The 21,878-nt window shown below is 36.7% G+C and overlaps 1 protein-coding gene across 6 annotated transcripts in view; it reads right to left on the minus strand.

Moving 5' to 3' along the window:
* Nucleotides 1–21,878, minus strand: part of TPK1 (thiamin pyrophosphokinase 1) — a 353,331-nt gene that overhangs the window by 90,455 nt on the left and 240,998 nt on the right. For 2 of the 6 annotated variants that reach the window (XM_087432161.1, XM_087432163.1), the window contains exon 9: nt 14,672–15,342. The exons of 2 other annotated variants lie outside the window; for them this stretch is intronic. In XM_087432161.1, coding sequence (XP_087288287.1) covers nt 15,119–15,342 — 224 coding nt within the window. In that variant the 3' untranslated portion in view covers nt 14,672–15,118. 2 more of the 6 variants (XM_087432157.1, XM_087432184.1) reach the window with 2 other exon arrangements.

Raw genomic sequence — 21,878 nt, forward strand, 5'->3', positions numbered from 1 at the left:
GCTCTGTCATAGTCATAAAGAAGGCGTTACATATGACATGTGCTCCAGCTAACAAGCCACAGTGTGGCTACTACAGAAATAGTAACAGGCGCCAGCCCAGTGGTGTAGTGGTTAAGTTCGCACACTCCACTTTGGCAGCCTGGGGTTCACGGGTTCGGATCCACACACCGCTCATCAAGCCATGCTGTGGCAGTGTCCCACATACAAAGTAGAGGATGCACAGATGTTAGCTCAGGGTCAATCTTGCTCACCAAAAAAAAAAAAAGAAAGAAAGAAAGAAAAGAAATAGTAAGAGGTCCCTATGAGGAAAAGGTTTTTAACCACTCCTACTCATTGACATAAACAGATGTTCCCTTTCTACAGAATCTTCCCATATACAATCCTATGTTCTATTATCCAAAATAGTGCTTTTCCAAACTTGAGATTTTATTGTTTTTCATATCACAAGGTGTAAAGCTAGAAATCATAAAACACGTACATGAACACGTACTAGACCTAGACTGTTTTCAAGAACCCATTTGAGAATTCTTAGGGAATTACTGGTTTCTGTGGAATAATAGAATAGTGATTTAAAGACTCAGCATTACTAAGTGGTCTGATTATAGGAAAACTTGGAATGATTTTATTTTAGCGGCCCATCCCACTCTGTCCGTTAGCCCCATTTCATGTATGCCCTCTGTGAACAAAGGCATGAACACACAGAAAGGCGGCTTAGCTTTAAAGCCGGCCCTTTTTAACCCTGACTGCACAGGAAGCACCTGAGAAGCTTAAAAAAAAAAAACCAGCATCATCAAGGCCACACTTGAGATCAGTTAAATCAGACCCTCCACGTGAGGACATAAGTACAGGCATCAGTACATTTTACAGCCCCCAGGCAGCTCCAGTGTCAGGCCAGTGTTGAGACCCGCATTTGCTTCAAAAATAGTTCAAGAGGTACCAAAGAAGGGAATAATAAGACAAAATCCCTGGCCTATGGGCTAACTTATCAGAAGGCCATAAGACAACTAATTCTCTGGAAAATTCTCTTCAAGTATGTCTGACGAAAATCTCTGTATAGCAGCCCTGGGGAATTCTGAGATCCTGGTGAAGGTTTATTTTTACTTTAGGTAGGAGGTGGTGCATGAGTGATAAATACACGGGTTTGGGAGTCAAACAGCCAGAGAACAATTGCAGCTCTATTGCTTCAAGGCTTTGTGACCCTGGGGCAACGAAGCTAATATCGCTACACCCCAGTTTCCCCACCCGTAAAATGGTACTTGTCACTGCTGAGTACATGAGACAACTCACAGAAAGCACTCGAAAGAGTTTCTGACACATAGGAAGCACACACTGTTCCCTCGGTATTTACCAGCTATTATTTCTTGCAGAAAAAATAAAGCAGAGGCCATAGAATTAGAAATATAGGTAAAATGATAGAGATTTATTTCATGGACTTGAAAAAAAACTGTATGGGATAAGTCACTAATCATCTGTATTACACTTACTCCAAATAAAACAGCTATTTATCTACCTTTGTGGTTTAAGGGTCTAGGTAAAATTTTGGTTGAGCAAAGGGTTCTGCAATTTAAGAAAATGTTTAAAATGCTTTGTGTTAACATAATTTACCTTTATTGCATAGATTTAAAACACATCTTTAGAAATATTCACAGGCAACGGAATTTTCTTTTCTGAGGTCTCTCTGATTATGTTCATTAGATGGATGCCTAGTCTAAATATGGGTAAAGCTATATGGCTAAATTCTGGCTTTCAAGCCGTTTACAAAACATCTTTGCTTAGTAGTGTACTTTGGAAACTTTGCTGACAGAGATAATGATACTGATAAGACTGTTGTTGGTCACAGACTTTAGATGACTTAAAACCACTGAGAACACCATAGACCTTGACTAGCACAGTGCTAAACATGGCCTTGAATCTTCAGAAACTTCACAAGTTTTTAATATTCAGGAAAAAAGTTTGATCTTCAGTTCTGGTGGAAATATCCTATTTCAGCTGTCTATCAAGAGCTCAATGTAGGTAGAAGTATAATTTATTATTGTAATTACATTGGCTGGTGATTGGAAACACATCACCAATGTACAGATTAGAGCCTTTAATTCTAAAGTTATTATCAGCCAATTTCAGAGTAGTTAACACGATTAAAATTATGAGTGCATTAGTTGATTTACCCTCACAAATCAAATTTTGATTAGATAATATTACATGCTAATAGGTATACAATTCAAATTTCTTAAAGGCTTTTTAGTATAAAAACTTTGATAAAAATTTTCCAATAATGTATGCAGAGCTAGGGAGAGGGAATGAATGATTGATGGGTTTTTCCTCATAAACCTTATTAAAGGTCCTGATTTGATTGGTCTCCAACTGTTTGGGCTCAGAATTAGGAATTCCAGTTTTGATGATGGCTCATGTACACTGATTAGAAAAACATATCAGAGCTATTACAAAAGCAAATTAATTATTAGAAAAACAGTAGTGTTGGAACAATATTTCATACTGAAAGTTCTTAAAGCTTCTGCTTTTCAATTTATCATAGGACATATGCTCTTAAAGAAGCATCAGTGAACAATTAGTACCTACATAAGGACATGAAAATATATCCATTATCTGAAGGTAATATTTGAATTCTTCCTCTAAGTATAATCCTTCTATCAGCAGCAGCAGGCAGTGTGAAATGCAGTTGAGTGGGTGTGTGGTTTTAGGTGCGTAATTGTGATGATTTCCTAATGTCTAAAGAACTTCATTTGTAGTACATTTGGCTCTCTAAATTGCATCACTGTTTTAACCAGAAGACTGGTAGGTCATCTGGTTGGGTCAGAACAACAGGATAGAATAAATTACAGAAACAGAAGTTCGTCACATTTCACAAGGAGAAGAGACACTTCCAATCTTGTGTTTGTTGGAAAGAACCAAGTGACCCCACAAATCATATCCCTGAAGAAGAAAATACCCTCTTTCAAAAGCATACATGGAAGTTGAATTTGGAATTTTAAAGGTCAATGGTATACACTGAAAAAGAGGATTCTATATTTAATGTAGCCATCTTTTTTTAAAAATGTCACTTAACAGATCTTATCCCTCTAATGAGTGAGAAATGCTTCTTTTGAGTGTTTAGTCAGATAAATGACATAAGGTTCTAATTTCATATATGGTCTGATTTTTAAAAAGGAAAAAAAAAAATTCTATTTACTGTATCTTTCTCTAATCCAATCCATACAATAATTCCAGAGCCATCTTTGTTAAACACAAAAGTGATCATTTCCCTCCTCTGTTAAAAATCTTTCCCCACTGCCTACAGAGTAAATCCAAACTTCCTCTGATAGTACATAAAGGACTTTATGATCTGATCTCACCTAAAGTTCTAGCATCATCTCTCATCTTTCCACCACTTCTACTATATACTTTTGCTACGTAAATACCTCTTGACCTACCATGACATACTCTTGCAAATGCTGTACCATCTTCCTGGATGGTTTCTCATTGTAGTTGCTCCAAAAGGTTTCTCTTCAAAGATTATTTGTAATTGTAACATACCATAGCTTCCCAAGAGAACAAATTAGCGTAAAAATAATGAGCCTTTGGCATCAAAGGAAATATTCAACTATATGGATATATGCACTTATACATAAGTTACAAATTATTTGAACCTGGTGAAAAAATATTTGTTTTTCCACACAAAAAATAAACAAAATAAACAATAACAATAAAACTTATCTGACTTGATCTTATTCATAGGCCCAAGGCATAACAGAAATTACTGTAATAACAGAAACTCACAGAAATACATGAACATCATAACAGACTTAGAATAGATTTAATATTTTTCCATGTTCAGAAAATCAGGTTGATGTATTTCATGTCCCTCCTCTCTCTCCTGGTTTTATGGTTCTTGGCAATTCTTTTGATTATTTTTGCTCTCAGGCAGGGCTGCCAAATCCTTTTCTCAGCTTCATCCCTTCCCTAGTTCAGGTCTCCTCGGCTCCAATTCTTGCTCTGCTGCCAAGCGCTCCTTCACTGCCTTGGCATCCACAATGAAATGCTGCCATAAAGGAAAGCTACCCTAACAATCAGTGTGTGCAGGCAAATAGTAATTTCCTTAAGTCCCTCTCTTTTAAAAAATCAGATCAAACATAGCCTTGCATATTATAGGTCTTTAATGGATAGTTTGCTTCTGCTTTTGATATCTCTGCCTTCTCTCCCTGGTCCTTTTTCCTTTATTTATTCAATTATACAACCATAAAATTTGTTTTTGAGTATGCAAGGACATAAAATACTGGATTTTCATCTCTGTGGTTGCCATAATGAAAATTAAAGGATCTGATAGAGGTGGAAATAACTGAGTAATAATTCTGATAAATAGCCCCTATAGTCTAGAATTGAATATATTGATTCTTAGAACTTAAATTGCTGCGCCATACAGTACCTGAGAGGTTGATAACATCTTTGCATGTATTTTAGGGGAAAAGTTGGCAAGTTTCAAACTTTTAAGAAGTTTCTGCAAAATTATGTCAGCCTTTCCAAAGCTCTTTTCTAATAATTTAATCAGAATCACTTTCCCTTCTCTCGGGGATCCATCTATCCTTTGATAAACTTTCTATCCACTTTTCCAAATCAATGAGACCAATTTGTACTTTGACTGGAATTTCCCCTTTTATAATATAAATTACTTTAAAAACAATTTAAAAAGGCAAAAGATTCTGGGATTTGTTCTAATCAAAGGTATAAGGCACAAAGCAAGGCATTATTAATACTTCAGAACACACACAACAAAGGAAATCATTTAGCACCATTTCAGCATATTCCCCCACTCAGGAGATTCATGCATATTTAAACGAATTAATTTATTTTCTGCAATTTGCTCTTTAAGAGCTTAAGTGGCCATTTGCTGTTGCTTATTTCAGGATCTTGTGCCCTTGTTCTCTGAGTCACCAACTTATAGCTTGAGTGCGCCAGGTGTATTTATGCTCCCAAGTATTTTAAATTACCCATTAGGAAATCCAATTTCCTATTCATAAGACTCAGAAGTGATTTTCCACTGTTAACTTTTTCTTAATTAAGGATGTAGGCCTGTATTCACAGCTGAATTTTTGGTACTGTATTTATTATTGGCTCCATGATGTCAATATTTGAGAATGTCATCATATTAGAATCACAGATAGTCATGTAACCTGGGCCACTCTTGGCTTCTCTTGGGATTGACATTTGGGGTACCCATAAAAGTCATCGCCATAATAATATCTATTACTTATTGTACTCTGTGCCAATCTCTGTGTATACGCCATCTCATTTAATTCTTTCGACAGTCCTATGACGTGTTTATTATTTTCTCTATCATTATTTCAGTTTTAGAGATGAGAAAATGTAGGCTTAGAGAAGTGAATCACAAGGTCATATATCTAGTAACTAGCAGAACCAATTGAAACCCACCGCCCTCTCCCTCCCAAGCTTTACACTGATTCATTAATGTTGAAGGCATGTGATTGTGTTTTAGAGGGTACAGGAATTAGAGTGTATAGGAATTAGGACCCAGTTTCTGCCTTTAAGGAATTTATGATCTAGTTAGGGAAAGGAGGCTAAGGCAATTATTAAAATATTACAACCCAAGGCTACACGTGCCTTAAAGAGACACTCGCAAAGTGCTTTGAAGATTCAGAGAAATGAAAGATCACATCTGGTTGGGGGTATACATCTTCACAATGCAATAGCTGCTTTGAAGAAGCCTCGAAAATAAGGTGAGATTCAGAAAATGGAAGTTGAGGATTTCAGGGCATTAGTAAATGGCCCATTCTAGGATCATAGTAGAGGAGATGGGGAGAAGGAAAGAATGAGTCTAAAGTTTTTGGTTTGAGTGATTGTGTATTTGTTGGTTTACTGGCCTGGGGAAAACAGGGAGAAGAACAGGTGGGGCAAAAGTCAAGTATTTTGTCATGGTCATGTTAGCTCAGACAAGGTGTTTAAACATTCATTCAACAAAGATGTACTCAACAACAACTCTGTACCAGGTACTCTCCTGAGCACTAAGTTCTAAACAAAATAGATGAGTTTCTACACTCTAGAGCAGCTTATATTGCAGGAATCCCAGTGCAAATGAAGGATAGTCAGAGAGGTCAGGGGGTGGAGACATACAGTTGAGAAGCAATGGCATTTAGATGTATTTAAAGTTACAGGTTGTGATAAGATCATTTAGGGACAGCTTATAGACAGAAGGGGACTCAGGACCAGACCAAGCAAGGGGGAGCATTTTCTTAATGAGAAATGAAGTGGGCAAAATAAATCTATTGAATTCTAGGTAACAAACTTGTGTTACATTTGTTTGGGTATATTAAATGACATGACCAAGTTACCTTCCCTCCCCTTCCCAATGAATTTTTAGATTTTTCAGGGGCAAGTACAATCAAGTTATTGATGTATTACTCTCATTTTCTTCTTCTAGTCACACATTCTGTATTAAAAATTTACTCATGGGTAAAGTTAAACAGAAAACACAGCCAACTATAAAACTGCAACTATGAAACTCTAAATAATTTGTGACTGCCATAACAATTAGTGATAAATCAGTAAGAATACTGCATACAGAAGGAGGCACCAATAGATGAGGGTGAAAGTACAGACAACTTCTACAACCCTGACTCTAATCCACAGGTTTCTTTTCAATCCAAAGAAGTACACTGAATTGCCAGGGAGACATTATTTTAAGAGTGACCTTTAACCTACTTTAATGAATGAAAAAAAACAATCAAAATCATTAGTAGTTACACGTAGTTACAGATTACTTGTGGCATAATTTATGACTGATGGAGATGCCGTGGCACTGAGACCTGCTGCCATAGACCACACTTGCCCATAATCAGAGGCCCCAATCCACTCTGTCCACTAGTCCCCACTAGAATTCCCCTAGAGAGAAATTCAGAATTAAAGAACCGTTCACGTTCAACAATTAGTCCTTGCTGTGGTCCAAAATTTATTCAAAAGTTATTTAATTTTTAACACAAAATTTATTCAAAAGTTATTTAGGGGCTGGCCCATGGCGCAGCGGTTAAGTGTGCGTGCTCCACTGCTGGCGGCATGGGTTCGGATCTCGGGCGCACACCCACGCACCACTTGTCAGGCCATGCTGTGGCGGCGTTCCACATAAAGTGGAAGAAGATGGGCACGGTTGTTAGCTCAGGGCCAGTCTTCCTCAGCAAAAAGAGGAGGATTGGCATGGATGCTAGCTCAGGGCTGATCTTCCTCACAAAAAAAGTAAAAAATTTGAAAAAATAAAAAAAAATAAAAAAAATAAAAATCTGTCCCATTAATAGTAACAGTTCATCTCTGGTAGAAGTACAAATACAAATATCTAAGACCCTGTAGATCTATCATTATTTCAAAACAAAAAAAATTTAAAAAAGTTATTTAATTTTTAACACACTCTCTTTGATAGTTATTTTAAATTTTCTAAATCCTGACTTTAACCCAGTGCCTTATCCTCTGATGCTGTGGCCAACTTATTGGTAAAGATTCATGCCACTTATAATTTGTGGCTTTATCCCTAAGTGTCTTCACCTTAATACCTAAATCGACATCTCTCATTTTGTTCTTTCTTTCTAGTTTTGGAGGCGGAGCTACACATACCTCTCTCTAACACCCCCCGCGGCCACCCTGGGCCCAGTCTGCCAGTCTCCTCAGGGACATCACTTCCACCCCTCTCCTATCTCCCCCCGTTTCTCCCACCTCTCCCTGGATCTCTGGAGGTTCTTGGCTCCTTTGACTTTCAACATAAAGAGGCTTCTTTTACCTCGGACATAAAGCATAAAGGCCTCCTTGATAACGGAACTCTATACCTATATTTCTTCCTCTATCACTGGTAAAATTCTAAAAAGCTTAATAAATCTGTTGCCATTGTTTTCTCAACATGCATTTAACTCCTTTCAGCCACCTTGAGAAACAGAAATCTGGCTTTTATCCCTAGTTTGTTACTACTTTTCTGCATTTTCAAGAGTCACCAAAAGATTCCTTCAGTGAAATCCAGCAGTTTTACTCTCTTTTGCATATGGAGCCTTCTCACTAAACCCCTCGTTAAATGGCAGCTTTTTTCTCAGTTAAACTGTACAATCCCATCCTCTTCCTGCCTTACTCACTGTTCCTTCTTTGCCTTTTCCTGCAGGATCCACCATTTCTTACCAACCTGTAAATATGATCATTTCCCAAGGTTAGGAACCACTTCCTAACTGATTTCTAGTTGATAATGCTAGAGAAATGGGTAAGGTCTGAATGTGAAAAAGAAAGAGCAACTCTGACGAGGAATCATTATTAATCAATGTCAATTAACTATCTGTTATTGAAAATGTTACTAAATAGGATGCGGAGAAAACCTAAAGGGCTCGTAAACTAAAGAGATATACAATCTAGTTAAGTGGGTAAAATAAAGATACAAAATAATTACAATGAACATAAACTCACTTTTTATATTTATACAACACTATCAGAATGCCCTGCAGGACACAGTAGAGTAAGCTCAACTAGGATTTTTCTGTTTTCTTTCTTTTTGCAAAGCAAATATTGTAACTTTCATTAAACAAGACAATGAGAGAACCAATTTCACTTGTCTTTGTTTTTATAATACTTGCTCTCAAATTATAGTTTTATACCATTTTCAACATTTATAAAAGGGAAATCTAAAAATGAAATGCTTACACCTTGCCTCATGCTCAGAGCAGGGAAGAAATGGGCCAGAGAAAAGCATCTAGGTAAGCAGTGAATTCGTTTGAAACCCCAAATCCCCAATATGGCGAGATGTCTACAGATTCATTCCTCCTTCGCCCACTGCCTAGACAGGCCCTCTCTCAATACACACACAACCACACAAACACACTCAGACTCAAAAACCCTCTTTTGTAATAATCACATTCTTGATGGCATCACTTTAAATCCTATCAACTTCTGGCAGGGTTTACACCTGTAAAATTTTACACCCTTTTTTCACCCTTAAAATTCAACTTACCCTTCATTATTCTAATTGTTGTAAAGGTTTATGATAAAGAACTCTTGCCTCAACATCTCTTACCAAAGTGCAATTGACTCTGTGTCCCAATACAGAATTCCCGTGGGTAAAATGCACTTGCTAATTTAAGAAAGGTTGCTAATTACATAAAATATGCAAAGTGCAATTCTAGCCGACTAGGTGGAGACTGAGATGACAAGCACCAAATCTTTGATGCAAATGCATTCTAGTAAAAGGAATAAGAAATCTGCACAAAGAACGACACTAACAGGTAAGAATCCTGAAGAGTCGCACGGCACACTTTAGGAATTCAGAGGAGAGAGAAATCACATTTAGTTAGGAAAGCTTCATGAAAGATGTGATTTGAAATGGCCCTTAAGGATGAGTAAGATTTTCATAGGAAGGGAGGGGAGATGTTAAAGGGAGAACAAATTCTGAGAATCCTGGGAATGGGGTCATGTTTTATGGGGGAAATGGCATATGTACTGGACCTCAAATGCTTTTCACAGGCATTCAGGAGGAGAGAACAAAATAGTAAAATTCTGCTATTGAGAGTAAGGAAGAAAGACTAATGCTCGAGATGAAAAAGATTGAGATCATTTAGTTTAAAGTCATTCATTTTAAAGGAAAGGGAACTGAATACTGAGGGCAGGTGAGAGTCCTGCTCATATTTACATCATGATTGTAGTCACAGTGAATCAGGATGAGGAGAGGCCAGCCTCTCTGTCCTCAATCACTGTCCTACATGCACAAATCAGATTTCTCCCCCTACAGCAGTGTATCCTTCTATAACGGGGAGCCTTATTTATTTAATTCACATAGTAATTAGCATGTACCACGCAAGACAGTAGGAAATAAAACTTCTTTATCATTATCTACGGAATATCAGCCTTTGGTGGGATACAGGTCAACTGTAAACACTACAGGTTTCAATTTGTATTTTTCTTAATTATATGTCAGATTTAAATTACCACTGATATACTGCAAATAAGTAATTTTTTAAATGGTTAAATATAAAAGTTGGTTATCAGTTGTAGCTGGTAAAAAAAATTAGAAAGCATTCTTGCTTTGATAACTCTTTCTAAGCACGTTCTTTAAGACACACATTATACATACACACAGAGAAGAAAAAGGGGATTTAGGGATAGATAGTTGAGAGAGACAAGTTGTTAATTTGCAATTAAATGTGGTCCAGAAAACAGATGAGTGAAAAAGGCTGATGTGATTCCCCCAAAGTGAAACCTTGCAATTAAATGGAGAAGACAGCCCGAGTGTGATGTTGGCCCTGGGGCTGCCGGGAGATCACAATACTACTAATGAATCATTATCAAAGAGTATTTTATTGACTGAAGCCAGAGCTGCAACCTGGCTTCAGTGTAAACGAGGAGTAATAATAACTTCCCACTCCTGGCTTCACTGTGAACTTCTGAAGAGTGAGAACCTTCAGCAGGAGATTATAAACTGTAGTGATGACACAGGACGTCCTCCTCCGCAGTGTTCAAAGCCACTGTCGTCCATGAACTATATGACATGCAATCTATGAGAGAAGGGAAGGGTATGCACAATGCAAAGCCAACCCTTGATGCGCTTCCAAACAAAAGTCCCCTGACTCTGGTCCTATTACTGCTTCGCATGGGAACTTTTAATTGCCACCACATCGGGAATTAAGGAAGAGAGGCATTAAGTTCCTGGCATTTATGATCTGGACTCACCCATTTCTCTGTGGGGTCAGCAGCCACAGTTGTTACACTGAAGGAGACCTTCGACATCATCTACCAACCCTCTGTGTATAGATGAAGAATCGGCATGATGTCCCAGTACCACAGAATTCATTCGTGTCAGAGTCATAACCTGAACCCTACTGTCATCTTTCCTCCACATTATTAACTGAAGTAAATAGCTGCAGAATTTTTTTTCTGCTACATTTCAAGGGAAACTCAGGGTACCAATTACATAGAGGGAAGGTAAATTATACGTTCTATGATAATCTCCAGAGAGTGATTTTGTCAAGGGGTTTAAAGAATTGATTTGTTCCCTTTTTTGGCTGTTTTATAATCACAAAGCCAGGGGATTCACCCTCTCTTTAGCGCAATTCTACTCTCTTTTCTGGAAGAAGAAAGAGAACTACCATGTAGTTCCCTGATGCTCTCCTTTGGCTCGAAAACTTACTTTCTCTCTATGTAATCTGTACCTTGAGTTTCCCTTAAAGTGTAGCAAAAAAAAAAAATTAATTCACTAAAAATTTTATTTGGGATACACAGATATACATATGCCTTTTTATGGGGATGCTTCTATTTTAGTCTGCATCCTAGACATTTCCCCAGTTTGACCTCCCCTTCTTTTACTTTAAGCCTAGTGTTCTCCAAATAGTTTCAGCTTTTTCACAATTTGGCCTCCAAGCAAAACAGAGGACAAATGGCAGCTCACTGCTGAGAGAACTGTATACAACCTAAACCTCCTGCAATCGAGCCATTCTGCCTTTCTATCACTGTTTTTTCTGTTTCATCCTTGAATCTTTAGACACTCAAAAATCCTGTTTCAGGGGGCCGGCCTTGTGGTGTAGCGGTCAAGTTCGCGCACTCCACTTCGGCGGCCCGGGTTCACAGGTTCGGATCCCAGGCATGGACGAAGCACCACTTGTCAAGCCATGCTGTGGCGGCGTCCCATATAAAGTAGTAGAGGAAGATGGGCACGGATGTTAGCCCAGGGCTGATCTTCCTCAGCAAAAAAGAGGAGGATTGGCAACAGATGTTAGCTCAGGACTAATCTTCCTCACACACAAAAAATTCTGTTTTAACCATTTATCCTCCTTTGTGAATGCTAAATAAATCTTTTTTTCCTTAACACAAGTACCTTGAGAACCATGATGAATGACAACATTGGTTTATAATCACCCCAGAAACCAGATATCACAGTGAGCATAAATTACACTTAAATTACACACTCTACAAATCTGCATGGGTTCTAGCTTGTGATTTGTGGCTCGCAGAGTGGAAAGAAATGTCTTAGGTGGGGTTCACTTCGTGATTTTAATTGCTAAGGTGTTAATTCTCTGTCTCCTTTGTCTTTGACCCTGCTCAATTCCAGGGAAAATTCCACTTTCATTTGAGATAGTTATTTCACCATGTCCAGAGCTTTCAAAAATAGACACGTATGTAAAGGACCAATGATGGATCCATTTTATGTGCACAGGAGACCAAGTTAGGAAACAAGAACTTGGACAATTTATTTAACATCCTGTGTTTCAGTTTCCTCATCTACAAAATGGGGATAATAATACTTTGCATTAATAAAAAAATTGATGTTATGCCTGAATGAGAGTGAGTGTGGAGAAAAGACAGACAGTATATATGGGAAAGTGCTATTTCAAAACACAAACTATGATTATTTGGACCTAGTAGAAAATTATACCCAATGAGCTGTTCCCGTGGTAAAAGTTTATTCACCTGCACCCCTTGATTTGTTCTCCACAATTCATGTGATGACCAAAAGTTATTGCTTTCTTGTCTCAATTTATTAGCTGGATGGTTGAATGCACAGAGCTCACATCTCAATCAGCACAAAAGTGAAACCTGGAGGAGGGAAATAGAAAGGGACTCGCGAGCTTCCACTGAAACCATTCTCATCCGTCAACCTGCCCACGTAAATACCAGGAAATCAACTCATTTCAACAACTTGGGAGGCAAACTTGAGTTATTATAGTGTTCTTGAATGCAGGTCAATGAAAAACTTGTCTGTTCACAAATTCCCATTTGTCATATTCCCTACAAATGCACATTAATCGTTTTCATATTTAAATGCCTAGAATCAACTATAATAAATGTATGTTGTCAGGTTGTTGGGAGTTTTCTAAAAACAAAACAGGATGATTATGGTATATAGTAAATTACTGTTGGTTCCTTGTGCTCTCAGCGGAATCACAAAAGGGTAAGAACTTAAGAAAAATCATGTCTGGTTCAAATCCTACAACATAGAAAATAGAATTGGAGCTGAGTTAATGAAATATATATTTAATACAAGTTTGTAGTAGGCTGTACATCATTAGTCTTATATGTCCAAAATGAAATATTTGCTTACAAGTAGAATATGTGAAAATTCTTCAGAACAACATAGCCTAAAAAATAATCTTGTTCCTCTTTGTATTTTTCTCTCCATAGAAATAATATCTACTGCTTGTCAACCTCCCCCCCAACCCAACTTGGCCTTCTTCATAAAATCTGGGTCCTAGAGTTTCCCATGATCGTCATTTTGTGCAACGATTCCTCGATGCTAATATTCAGAACTTATCAGAAGTAGCAGTTTTGTGGTCTATAACCCCAGACTGCCCAAATCTATATACAAAAGAAAAACCCAAATTGTAATATATCGTAGTACAAGTATATGCATGTGGCATGTGTATGTGGAAGGGGTAGGAATAAAAGTGACAGCGGCATAAGTAGTAAGCCAGTAGTCTGATGGTGTATGTGTGCTCAGTAAATTAACTAATAAATACTCGCTTGATCTTTAAGGACCTGTAGAGTCCTGAGATTCTAATAATATGTGACTATAAAAACAATATAAGGAAGACTCAAATTTTCCACCTTTTGTTTTTACCACCTTAATCACGCATCAGATTGCTGTCTGTTATTGGTAGAAACCATCAGTTTCTCATATAAGTACAGCCTCAAAGGCTAAACAAGAGAAGAAGCATACAAAGGATAGAAAAACAGGACTATTTCTAATAAGATACTGGTTACAACCACAGTTGAATGGAGCTTTACCTCTGGCCTATGCAAACCTTCTGGTTTCCTTCATGGTTCCCGGGGATCAGAATTGGCTAAACTTGACTACAAACCAGATTGAATGGAAATTATAACCTTCATTCCCCTTTGTGGACACCAGATCAATCATCCTCACATCATTTGTTTGGTTTTTGTTTTGTATTGAGTCTCTACCACAAGTTATCTGAGGCCAAGATGAATGACAACACTGAGATTCAGTTTCTCAGTGACAATATAAACAGTCTTCACACATCAATTTTCACAGTAACTGCAAAGATTCAATGATGTAATAATTGTATTCAATAAGTATTATTTCAGGAAATTATTTAATTCATTGATTACTGATCTGATATGGTAGGCTGAATAATGGCCCCCCAAAATGTCCACATTGTCATCCCTGGAACCTATGAACAAATTATTTACATAGCAGGAGGGATTTTGCAGATGTGATTAAAAATCTTGAGATACAATTATCCTGGATTATCCAGGTGGTCCCAGTGTAGTCACAAATTCCTTAAAAGAGGGAGGCTATAGAGTACAAGTCAGAGAAAGAGATGTGACAATGGAAGCAGAGGTCAGAGAAAGAGAGAGTGATTTGATGATGCTATGCTGCCAGCCTTGAAGATGGAGGAAAGAATCATGAGCTGAGAAATGTGGGCAGCCTCTAGAAGCTGGAAATGGTAAGAAAAGGATTCTCCACTGGAGCCTCTGGGAACAATGCAGCTGTGTCAATACCTTGATTTTAGTCTTGTAAGACCCGTTTCCGACTTCGATCTCCAGAACTACAGATAAGGAACGTGTTGTTTTACGCCACTAGTTTGTGGTAATTTCTTATAGCAGCAATTTGAAACTGATACAGCTGAAAACTTGTATCATGAAAATTTTCACAAATATCGTCATATTTTTTGATGTGCCTATGAAACATCACACTTTTAAGTTTACCTATCTTTATATATATTTAAATCTATTATCAAATATCAATATTTTCTACTCTACTAGTAGTAAAAGGAACTAGGAGGAAAAAGCCCTGAGCTGGGAGTTGAGATACTGAGTTCCAGGCCAGCTCTGGCACTAGGAAGCTGCTGTGTGGTTTGTGGAAGTCACTTTTATTTTTTTATTTTTATTTATTTATTTATTTATTTATTTATTTTAATTTTTGTTTATTGCAGTAACATTGGTTTATAACATTGTATAAATTTCAGGTGTACATCATTATATTTCTGCATAGATTACATCATGTTGACCACCCAAATACTAATTACAACCCATCACCACACACATGTGCCGAATTATTCCTTTCGCCCTCCTCCCTCCCCCCTTCACCTCTGGTAACCACCAATCCAATCTCTGTCTCTATGTGTTTGTTTGTTATTATCTACTACTTAATGGGGGAGATCATACGGTATTTGACCTTCTCCCTCTGACTTATTTCACTTTGCATAATACCCTCAATGTCCATCCATGTTGTCACAAATGGCTGGATTTCATCATTTCTTATGGCTGGGTAGTATTCCATTGTGTATATATACCACATCTTCTTTATCCATTCGTCCCTTGATGGGCACTTAGGTTGCTTCCAAGTCTTGGCTATCGTGAATAACGCTGCAATGAACACAGGGGTGCACGTATCTTTACTCGTTGGTGTTTTCAAGTTCTTGGGATAAATACCCAGCAGTGGCATAGCTGGATCATATGGTAGTTCTATCCTTAATTTTTTGAAGAATCTCCATACTGTTTTCCATAGTGGCTGCACCAGTTTGCACTCCCACCAGCAGTGTATGCGAGTTCCCTTCTCTCCACATCCTCTCCAACACTTGTTGTTTCCTGTCTTGCTAATTATAGCCATTCTGACGGGCGTGAGGTGATATCTCATTGTAGTTTTGATTTGCATTTCCCTGATAGTTAATGATTTTGAACATCTTTTCATGTGTCTGTTGGCCATCTGTATATCGTCTTTGGAGAAATGTATATTCAGGTCTTTTGCCCATTTTTTAATTGGGTTGTTAGTTTTTTTTGTTGTTGAGATGCATGAGCTCTTTATATATTTTGGAGATTAACCCCTTATCAGATACATGGTTTGCAAATATCTTCTCCCAATTATTAGGTTGTCTTTTCGTTTTGTTGATGGTTTCCTTTGCTGTGCAGAAGCTTTTTAGTTTGATGTAGTCCCATTTGTTTATTTTTTCTATTGTTTCTCTTGCCTGGTCAGACATGGTTCTTGAAAATATGTTGCTAAGACCGATGTCGAAGAGCGTACTGCCTATGTTTTCTTCTAGAAGTTTCATAGTTTCATGTGGCAGTCACTTTTAGATCTTAGTTAATTCATTTGAAAATCATAGGTCTAGACGAACAATGATGTGCCTTTCGACATTATGATACTATAATTATCCTAGAATCTAAATAAAAGAAATAACATTCATACAGTCTGGCCTACACATCACAGAAGTTGTCATTTGCTGACACTTACTATAGAGAATGCATAAAAAAAATCAAGATGTGGTATCAACAACTAAGATTTGTTTTTTCAAATATATCCCATTAAAAAGAATGTAATGTTCTGCTATTTCCATAATGTAGTCCAAAGTATAAGAAATCACTCAATGCAGCCTAGAGTAATGAACTTAATATGCACTGTTACACTTTAAAGGTTTACCAAATACTTGAAAATATTCAGTACCCTACAAATAAATGTGTAAGGCTTCCCTGAAAAACATTTGTGAGAATATTTATTTGTAATTATCATTCTAAATTATATAAATAAATGTAATATTGTAGGTACAGCTATTATGAAAAATAAACCTTTCAGTCTTGTACCACCCCTTTAAATTTACACAAATTTGTGAGAGAACATTTTATTTCTAAGATTTGAAAGATTCTTAGTTGGAAGTTATTTTTGGAGAAAAATCAATATTGGAATTCATAGCTAGCACTTTCCATTATAAATAAAAATGGCCTATGAAAACAACGCCTTTCCTAAATTAATAATATAAAGCTGTGGAGAAGGAAAGCCATTGAAGGCTAACTAAACATAGACTGGGGAAAGATTTCTCCTTACTCACGTGTGGAGATAAGTGTTTTTTAAAAGAACACTTAGAGATTATTGGATACAATTTTCACGTAAATGAAACCTCTTCCTCAGCAGGATGTGCTTGCTTAAATGCTCAGTCCTCCACTTCCTCAGCAGAAGGGCTGGCAGTCCCGCTATGTATTAGTTAGATACAAGCTGCTCTGTAGGTCTCATTCTCTCCTCCCCTCCTCTCTGGCAGCAAGCACACAAATAAAAGAGGGCAAGGTACAAGGCACCACCTGTCTCTGGATCAGAACATACTTCAGGTGTCTCCTGCAACCAGTACTCCCTCTATGCTATGTCCTCCCCAAATCTGCATCCTGCCTGCTGGACCTACTTTACTTGCATTTTGCTCTTGCTGCCTTGGCTGACTTCTCCAGAGTTTCCCTCTTGAATGCCTAGACTTTAAGAGTAGTATACTTTAAGATCAGTATTTCCCTGATACTAAAACTAGTCAAAGCTATCACCGAAAAAGAACTCTACAAAACAATATATTTTAAGAATATGGATGCAAAAATTCTTAACAAAATACTAGGAAACTGAATCCATATAAAAAGAATTATACATCATGACCAAGTGGAATTTATTCCAGGGATGCCAGTTTGATTTAACATCTGAAATTCAATTAATATAATACATTATATCAATTTAATTTTTTAAAAATAATTTCTCAATAGACAAAAAGCAAAATCCAACACCCTTTGATGATGAAAACTAGGAATAGAATGGAATTTCCTCAATCTGAGAATGGACATCTATGAAAAACCAACAGCTAACATCATACTTAATGGTGAAAGACTGAATGCTTTCCTCCCAAGATCAGGAACAGGACTTGAGTGTCCACTTTTGCTACATTTAGTATTATTTGAATACTATTTCAATACTGTTTGAATACTAGTCAATATTGAGGTGGAGGTTCTAACCAGCAAAATTTGGTAAAAAGAAGAAATAAAAGGCATCCAGATTAAAAAAGAAGTAAAACTACCTCTATTTGCAGATGACATGATCTTATATACAGAAAATCCTAAGAAATCCACTAAAACACTATTAGTACTCATAAGTGAGTTCAGCAAAGTTGGAGGATACAAGATCAACTGATACAAAAATCAACTATATTTCTATACACTTGCCATGAACAATCCAAAAAGGAAATTAAGAAAACTCTTCCATCCACAATAGCATTAAAACAATACAATACTTAGGAATAAATTTAACAAAAGAAGTGCAAAACTAATACTATGAAAACAACAAAACTTTGTAGAAAGAAAGTAAAAATCTAAGTAAATTAAAAGTATCCCATGTTCATGGATTGGAAGACTTAACATTGTTAATATGACAATACTTCTCAAACTAATCTACAGAATCAACACAATCACTATCAGAATCCTAGCTGACTTCTTTGTAGAAATCAACAAATTAATTCTGGACCATTACCTCACACCATATACAAAAATTAAATCAAAATGGATCAAAGATCCACATGTAAGAGAAAAAACTATAAACTCTTAGAAGAAAACATAGGAGTAAATCTTTATGATATTGGATTTGGCAATGAATTTTAAGATATGACACCAAAAGCATAATCAGCAAAAGAAAAATATAGATAAATTAGACTTCATCAAAATTAAAAATGATTATGCTTCAAAGAACACCATTAAGAAAGTGAAAAGAGAGCCCACAGAATGGGAGAAAATATTTATACATCTTATATCAGATAAGGGACTTGTATCTAGAATATATAAAGAACTCTGCAACTCAATAATAAAAAGACAACCCAATTAAAAAAGGGCCAAAGGATCTCCATAGAAGGTATACAAATGGCCAATAAGTACCTGAAAAAAATGTCCCACATTGTTAGTTACCAGGGAAATGAGAATCAAAATCACAATGAGATACCAGTTGATTTCCACCAAGATGGCTAAAATCAAAAAGTCAGATGAAAATTAGTGTTGACAAGGATGTGGAGAAATCAGAACTCTTACGCCTTGCTGGTGGGAATGTAAAATGGTGCATCTCCTTTGGAAAACAGCCCAGCAGTTCCTCAATGATTAAACATAAAGTTACCATATGTCCCAGCAATTCTACCACTAGGTATGTACCCATGAGAAATGAGAACATATGTCCACAGAAGAACTTGTACATGAATGTGTATAGCAATATTATTCATAACAGACAAAAAGTGGAAACAATCCAAATGTCCATTAGCAGACAAACAGATAAACAAAATGTGGTACATCCATACCATGGAATATTATTTGACCATAAAAAGGAACGAAATACCGATAAATTCTACAACATGGATGAACTTTGAAAACATTACGCTAAGTAAAAGAAGCCAGTCACAAAAATCCACATATTATATAATTCTATTTATGTGAAAGTCTAGAATAGGGAAATCTATAGAGATAGAAAGTACATTAGTGGTTTCTTAGGGCTGGGGGGTGAAGGGCACGGTGCGGGATGGGAAGGGGGGACGGGAGGTGGGTGGCTAAAGGGTACATACTTTCTTTTTTTGGGGGGGACAGGGGGTGAGGAAGATTGTCCCTGAGCCAACATCTGTTGCCAATCTTCTTCTTTTTGCTGAGGAAGATTGTCCCTGAGCTAACATCTGTGCCAGTCTTCCTCTATTGTGTATGAGGGATGCCACCACAGCATGGCTTGACAAGCAGTGTGTAGGTCCGCGACCAGGAACTCAGGCCACCAAAGTGGGGCGCACAAACCTTACCACTACGCCACCAGGCTGGTCCCACGTGCCTTCTTTTTGAAGTTATGAATATGTTTTGAGTTTGACTGGTGATGGTTGCACATATCTGTGAATATGCTAAACACCACTGAATTGTATACTTTAACTGGGTAAACTTTATGGTATGTAAATTATATCTCTATAAAACTGTTTAAAAATGCCATTTCCTTCTAGCTTAGCTTACTAGTGCTAGAATGAACTCATGCCTTCTAAAAGATTACATTGGTCTGATTCGTTTTGCTTAAAGGGCTCACAGTCATGGCCATGATTCTTTTTCAACAAAGAGTGCACAGCACAGCTCTTTGTGAGACCTTTCCCAACATACAAATAGAAAGTGACATCCTCAGACCTCTGTTCGAGGGCCACCTCTCACCTACTTCACAGAGCCGGAAATTAAGTGGTATTTTGCAATGTTACATTTTACACATTTCTTTTAAAAGACCACAATAGCTTGTGATCCTTTAAATATCATAGGTGATTACAATTTGGTTTGTTAGAGAATAATCTTTCAAAGGGTAAAACAATGACATACAAAGATAAAATGAACACATCAAAGATTTCATTTAAGTCATTAACTAATGAGAAAACCAGTAAGATGTAAAAAACTAGCTCAAAGGACACTACAAATGACACACATACATACAGACAAATAGGAAGGCTGATATGGATTTGCTAATAGATGGAAAACTGGCCATTTCCATAGGGTGATAATCCATTGTGTTTTCACAGAACAAAAGTTCAATTGACTTATATGAATAGGAATCATTTACATTATGATCAGCCCTTTACTAGTTAACTTCTAGCTCCAAAGAGTTGCAAAATAAGCAAAAACAATGAAAGGCTAAGTGTCCTACAGAATCAGATAACTCTTGAGGGGACCTCTAGACTAGGCCTAACAATCCACTGAAAGATACTCAGGAATTTTTTTTTCCATTACAAAGGCTTTTGCAATTTGTCATGACAGGTTTAAGAGTGCCATCTCTATGCATATAGTTTGATAATTAAGTTGCTATGCTATTTGATCTACCATATTTTATCAGTTCTAACCTGTACATTTCCCCACATCTATGGAGTTATAATTAGTAGTATTTTTTTTCTTAAAGTACATAAAATAATAATGCATCTTACAACTGACGACATCTTAGAAGTGATGAAATATAGTCATTTCACCAACTTGTAAACTCAAGAAAACGATTTGGGGGTGGGGAAACTTTAGCTAACATCTTCCTTGAGGAAGACTGAGGAAAAAAAAAAAGCCATCCTTATTACCACCTTTGATCTCTGAAGCATGTTTTATGTAAAAATTTTAACAATATCTTTAATTCAACTCAAAGTGGGTCATTGATTATCAAAGAATTACGATACAAAAGATACTGTCCTTGAATCAGACAGGAAATACTGACGTCATGGTTTCGGAGTGCTTTTTTTATAAGCACTGGACTAGAAAAGCAATAATTAAAATAATAACAAAGACATATAAAAATATGAACAATCTCACACAAAATATGAACTAGCTCACAAAAGTGGGTATCACTATGTATATATATAATCTAAGTGGGTATAGCTATTGTCGAACCATGACAACTGACTAGAATTGCTTTGTGAGGCATAATGGAGTGAGAATTAACAGCATTTCTCACTGAAACTGCATTATTAGCAAGTGTAGTTTTATAGTTTTATAGAGGCATGAACTGTTCCCTTGTTAGACTGGCACTTAAAATCCTCATAGAGAACTCCTGCAGAAAATCACGGTGCCTGTACACACTTATTACAAGTCATTTTCCATAGAGATGAAAAATCTTTTCAAACTGTTTTCTCACAATTTTTTTCTTTCTTTCAAAACTCTCACTTGGGTTAGGAGATTTGAGTCCCTTTCAGTCAATGCTACAAAATTACGTCATTCTGTCATTTATTTCTATACTTCTTGGAAAAAACACAAAAGAAGGAACAATGAATACATAATTTCAAACTCAACTTGAGTGTTCTATTAAGAGGCTTACGCGAATGGAGGGCAATTCCATTTAACATTTTTTTTAGGCAAAACTGTAGAGAAGTTAAAAGTCCTGTCCCTCAGAATTTTTATTTATTTATTTTTATTTTTATTTTTCTTCCTAAGTACTTTCCCTTTCCTACCATTATCCCCTCTTTCCTATCTCCTTTGCTTTCCCCTGTCTACAGTTACCTTCCTCTTGTTTTCTTCTCTTTATCCTGAATTCATTTTAGTGATTTTTTTAGACATCAACTTACTTTATATGCAAAGTTTTTCACTTACTAATTGGAAACAAGGAAAAATAGCAACGAAGACTTGAATTCAGATTTTCAGTGCAT

The sequence above is a fragment of the Ceratotherium simum genome, chromosome 1, assembly GCF_057802395.1.
Source record: "Ceratotherium simum simum isolate JZ-2026a chromosome 1, ASM5780239v1, whole genome shotgun sequence".
In the NCBI taxonomy this organism is placed as follows: domain Eukaryota; kingdom Metazoa; phylum Chordata; class Mammalia; order Perissodactyla; family Rhinocerotidae; genus Ceratotherium; species Ceratotherium simum.